The sequence below is a fragment of the Nicotiana attenuata genome, unplaced genomic scaffold, assembly GCF_001879085.1.
Source record: "Nicotiana attenuata strain UT unplaced genomic scaffold, NIATTr2, whole genome shotgun sequence".
Taxonomy (NCBI): Eukaryota; Viridiplantae; Streptophyta; class Magnoliopsida; order Solanales; family Solanaceae; genus Nicotiana; species Nicotiana attenuata.
Genome location: NW_017677504.1, coordinates 15,628 through 17,500, shown reverse-complemented (window position 1 = coordinate 17,500; position 1,873 = coordinate 15,628). Strand labels below are relative to the sequence as shown.

At 34.6% G+C, this 1,873-nt stretch overlaps 1 protein-coding gene across 1 annotated transcript in view; it reads right to left on the bottom strand.

The window, feature by feature from the left end:
* Positions 1 to 129, bottom strand: part of LOC109221427 (vegetative incompatibility protein HET-E-1-like) — a 1,517-nt gene extending 1,388 nt beyond the window's left edge. Inside the window, exon 1 of the mRNA XM_019385916.1 lies at positions 1 to 129. This exon is cut by the window's left edge and continues 447 nt beyond it. Within this exon, the coding sequence (XP_019241461.1) occupies positions 1 to 123 (123 nt within the window). The 5' untranslated portion in view covers positions 124 to 129.
* Between the last annotated feature and the right edge of the window lie 1,744 nt (positions 130 to 1,873).

Below are 1,873 nucleotides of genomic sequence, written 5' to 3'. Positions count from 1 at the left end.
TGAGTAGAGGGAAGAAAATGACCTTGAAGATAATGATGATGAAGAATCTGAGGAAATATGTTTAGAGTTAGATTGATCAGAATCTGATGATTCTTTCTTTGATTGGGAAGGCAGAAGTACCATTTTGTGTTCAATAAAGGATGGAATGAATCATGAGTGACCTTCACTTTGCAATTTCTGGCTGTTTATAAATAAGTAGGAAAAACGTATTTTGGCAAAATGGCACTCATAATAAAGAATAAAGAAAGTGAAAAAACAAATGAGACAGTGACAAAAGGGTGTACATATGGGCCCAAGAAGGGACTGTTCAATATGAAAGGTGGAGGCATTTGGGAATGGGAGTGCATAATCTAAACCATAGTCATGACTCCATAAGCAATCATTTGGTGTAGTATTGTGAATGTCTTTTGTGGATAATTTAATTTTTTCTTGGATAAACCTAGATGCTTCTCTATGGTTTGCCAATTAGTCCCTACATTCTGTTCTTTGTAACTTCTAAAGTTTAGATTTATCATTTATCCATATTTAAGGTATAAAAGGATCCCCATTCGAGCCCTTCCTTTTACGGATGTTTTGAGAATTATGGAGAACAGTTCAGATATTGGTAGGTAATCATAAGGTTCAGAACTATTGATTAATTTCAAGACTGCGAAAGCACAAGCAATGACTCTTTTTTTGCTAAGATATGGTTAAATCTTAATCACCAAGAGGAAAAAAAATTCCGCAACACCCCATTATTAAGGTAAATGATCACAAGAGACAAATCCATCTCACTGCAAATACGATAATTAAAGTCAAACTTGAATTGGATTAGATGCTCATCGATCCTTTTTACATAATACTCTCGGCCATCAAAGAAGACTCGCCATGAGTTGGAGTCGGCTAGCTTATGGCTCCGCCTGCCTATGTGGGCAATCGGGACAGCCCACGACAAAATAGCACGGTATAGCTAGTTTTCGGATTGGTCATTAAAAAATAGCCAGCGTTTACCAAGTCAATGAAAAATAGCCATTATTTTGCTGCAGTAGAGACCGATCCAGCATAATATACTGGAGTTCGGTGCACCTGTGTATGAACTCCAGCATATTATGCTGGACCGGTATACTTTGCTGGCTCCAGTATAATATACTGGAGACTGGAGCACTGATGCTCCAAACTCCAGTATATTATGCTGGATCGGTATACTTGCTGGAACTCCAGTATATTATGCTGGAGTTCTAGTGTACTTATGCTGGAACTTCATCATATTATGTTGGAGTTCCAGCATACTTATCTTGGAACTCCAGTATAATATGTTGGAGCTCAAGTATACTTATGCTGGAACTCCAGCATAATATGCTGGCGTATTTTTCGGGTTTTAAACAGTGTTTTCGCTCAGATTTATCTTTACATGAAAAGTGGCTAAATATCGATTACTTTTGAAATTGGGCTATTTTTGAACGACCAGTTGTAAATCTGGCTATTTTTAAATCTAAAATAGGTGATAGTCTAGTCTGAATGTGTGATTTTACTTTCTTTTATTATGTTAAATGTTACATTTCCTCCCGAGATGGTGGCTCAATAAATATGGTGGCGTAAAGCAAAAACTTCAATAAGACGCCTTAAGCTTTTTGTTAGGAAAAATAAAACTTCATATATAATTTTTTAGAAGTTCATTTTTCTATATTTTTTATATATCTTGAGACATACTTTCTAATTTAGGATTTTTAATTTATTTTTCGTTAAAATTTTATCAAGGATTTTCTTTTTGGGATTGTATTAAATTTTTAATCTTTTTTTTGAGTTACAAATAATCAAATTCTTTCTCAATTTATGATCTAGAGAGCGATTCCAGAAAAGACTATTCCTTTTCTCAAATTATGTTGAATTGTTC